Source organism: Belonocnema kinseyi, chromosome 6 (genome assembly GCF_010883055.1).
Source record: "Belonocnema kinseyi isolate 2016_QV_RU_SX_M_011 chromosome 6, B_treatae_v1, whole genome shotgun sequence".
Classification (NCBI taxonomy): Eukaryota; Metazoa; Arthropoda; class Insecta; order Hymenoptera; family Cynipidae; genus Belonocnema; species Belonocnema kinseyi.
The window spans coordinates 3,135,175-3,138,579 of NC_046662.1; the positions used below are offsets into that span (position 1 = coordinate 3,135,175).

Sequence of the window (3,405 nt, forward strand, 5' to 3'; positions counted from 1 at the left end):
AATTATATATATAAATAAATTATAAATAATTTCAAAATTAATTTTCAGCCAATAAGATCAATTTTCTATAAAAAAATACGAATTTTCAACAAAATACATGAAGTTTCTAATAAAGAAGATAAATTTTGAATCAACAATGAACAGGCTAAATTTTCAACCACGAAAAAACGAATAGTTGAATGAAAAAAAAAACCAAGAAAATTGTTTTTTAAGAAATGAATCCAACTTTTAACCAAGTAAACACAAAAGCACAAAAAAAGATTTAATTTCTCCGAAAAAATTTTTTTCTTGAAACATCAACACTATTACATTTTTTGTTGGAAATTTATCTTTTTGGTTGAAGATTCATTGTTTCAGATAAAAACTCATCTGTTTGGTTAAAAAATGAACTATTGTTTAATTTGGTTGAAATTTATTTTTCTTGGTTCAAACATTTTTCTTGGTAGAAAATTCGTCTTTTTAGTTAGAAGATTAATCTCTGAAGAGAAATTTAATCTTTTTTGTAAAAAAAAATATAGACTGGGCTAACAATTAATCTGTTTTAGTTAAAGATTCAACAACTTTGTTGAAAAATCTTCTTTTGAAAAAAGTTGAACTATTTTCTTAGAAATGAATTTTTTTTATTGAAGATTCTTCTTTCTGTTTAAAAATTTCAATATTTTTTTGAAGATTCGTTTAGATTATGATTGAACTCAACTGTTTTTAAAAAATTAAAATTAAAAATATTTTTAATTTGAAATATCAACTGTTTCATTTAAAACTCGTCTTTTTGGATTAAAAATTCAATTGCTTAATTGAAAAATGAATATTCATATTTTTAGTTTCGAAGTTTAACTGTTTTCTTGAAAATTCATTTTTTGTTTTAAAATTAATTTCTTTTGTTATAAATCTCTTAAATTGTCACCAAGTTTCATGAAAATTCGCCGATTTTAAGTAATTTCGATTCGCCATATTGGATCCGCCATTTTGAATAATGGAATTCTGAAGCCAGATTCGGATTCAGTGACCAAAAAAACCTTCGTGAACCAATAAGTTTCATGATAATCGAAATCGTATGAATATATTTATTTTGCATGACTAATACTGCGTCAAACGCAATCTTGGCCATTTTTTAACGCAATGCGCTATACATTGTTGATGGATTAAAAATTTAACAGCTGTCTAGAAAATTATCAAATATCAAATATTAAATTTTCATTTAACAAAAAATTAATGGTTTTCACCATTCCATTTTTGCTTGAAAATGCAACTATTCAATTAAAAAAGGCATGTATTTTATTAAAAATACAACACTCAGGGTGGTCGTTTTAAGCGAAGAAAAAAATTTCCGATCATTTTACGGTGTTTTCCCGGTTCCCAAACATTTTTCACGTCCAATGTAGTTTAGAAAATCAAACTATATTCTAAACATTTTTCTATATAAAGTAATAAACAGTAAATAACACATTAAAGCATTCAAAGTGGAACACTTGAATTCCAAACTTTTAAAATTGAAGTTAAAAATTTTTTCAATTCGAAAATTGAGTATTCAAATGCTCAAAAATGTACAAATTTTTAAAATTCAAAATAATTTTAGATTTTTTTCGGAACTTTTAAATATATTTCAAAATGAATTGATTTTTTTCTATAACTTTTAGAAAGTCCTGCAAATTAAACAAAAATTGAATTTATAAATAAAAGTAGAACACTTATTATTTGTAAAAATATTATAGTAATTTTAAGAGATAACAAAAATTGAATTTATAAATAAAAGTAGAACACTTATTATTTGTAAAAATATTATAGTAAATTCAAGAGATATTTAAAAGTTTTAAAAAGAACGTGGAAGACTTTAAGGATTTTTTTTAATTTGCAGGATTTTCAAAAATTGTAGGAAAATGTCGATTAATATTCAAATATATTCAGAAGTTCTGAAAAAAATGTTAACACACTTCGTTTAAATTACTGGAAATAAGTTTTTAATTAATTTTGAATCTTTTCAAAACTTGTACAACTCTTAAAATTACTCAAATTTTTTCTACAAATAATAAGTGTTCAATTTTTATTTATGCGTCAAAATTTAACAATTTGACTTGTAAATTAAACACTTTTTAAATAGAGCAATTAAAATTGTAACGCTGAAAGTTTAAAAGTTCTTCGAAAATCTAAAGATTCACAGCTTTCTATGTAAAACATTCAGTTTCAAATTATTTTCTTTAAAGTAATTTTATTTTATTTATTTATTTTATTTTATTTATTTCCTTTGATTAAAAACCTTTATTTATGACTATATTATGGATTTATTTTTAAGCTGAAAATAGTAAAACGCACGTTTATATTTTTTAATAGCCGAAAAAAATTAATAGAAATAATATATGAATAAATTTATTTATTAAATTTAATATAAAAAATAATATAAAGGAATCCCTGAAACTCTGAATTAAACATATATTATTGATAAATCCTGAAAATTCGTATTTAAAAATAAAATTATCGGAATAAATGATTTATTGATTTCAATTCTTATCAAGATTTTCTGATTGAAACAGTCACAATCTGGAAATTCTCACATTTTGAACGGATCTAGAATTGTTTGGTCAAATCAATTATTGTTCAGATTTCTATACTTAGAGTACAGATCCATTTTAAAAATAATTTATTTATTTATAGTTTCCCGGTCCGGCGGCCATCCTGTTTGTTATTTAAAAATCTTCGATTTTAAAAACTTCGAATTTTTTAAGCCTTTAAAACTGCATTTTAAAATTCTTTAAATTAAAATATATGCTTTTAAATCTTGAAACTGGATAATTTTTAAAGTAAAAGATTTTCGAATTAAGCATTCTAAAGTGAATGATATAATAATTTATAAAAATTACAGTTTGAAAAATGATTTAAAAAACGATAGACATCAAAGTTGGACAATATTTTTATTCTAAAAATTTGGTAAAAGTCCAAGTCAAAAAATAAAGAGGGGATCCGAAAAAGTGATGTAGTCCAAAATTTGAACCATTTTAGGCTCTCTGTTTTTTGTTAGAAACTTCTATTTTCATTTTAAACAATTCTCATGTTTATTTATATCTTCAAAGAGCATATGAATAAAATATCTTTAAATAATAAAGCCAAGTTGTTTACCTGAATATTCAATCTGGGAACAATAACTTCACAGTTGGGAGTGACGATTGGCACGTCCATTAGACTGATGCTGCCATCAGAGCTTTCTCGAACGATTCCTAACAATAAAATGCTAATCAGAAACAAATTAGCTCAGACTATTATTAAGGATAAAGGTGTAAGTTAATCTAAAGAAATTAATATTTTTAGTAATACGAGGGTAGTTCAATAAGTCCTTCGAATGAAGTATAAAAACAATTTTTTTGGGTAAATTTTTTTTTATTTTTCAACATAATCTCCTTGGAGCTCTATACA

The 3,405-nt window shown here is 23.3% G+C and overlaps 1 protein-coding gene across 1 annotated transcript in view; it reads left to right on the forward strand.

Moving 5' to 3' along the window:
* The window catches only part of LOC117174484 (ATP-binding cassette sub-family D member-like), a 48,583-nt gene extending 45,306 nt beyond the window's left edge, over positions 1–3,277 (forward strand). The window contains exon 8 of the mRNA XM_033363641.1: positions 3,146–3,277. Coding sequence (XP_033219532.1) covers positions 3,146–3,277 — 132 coding nt within the window. The remainder of the gene's footprint in view (positions 1–3,145) is intronic.
* Positions 3,278–3,405: the final 128 nt, after the last annotated feature.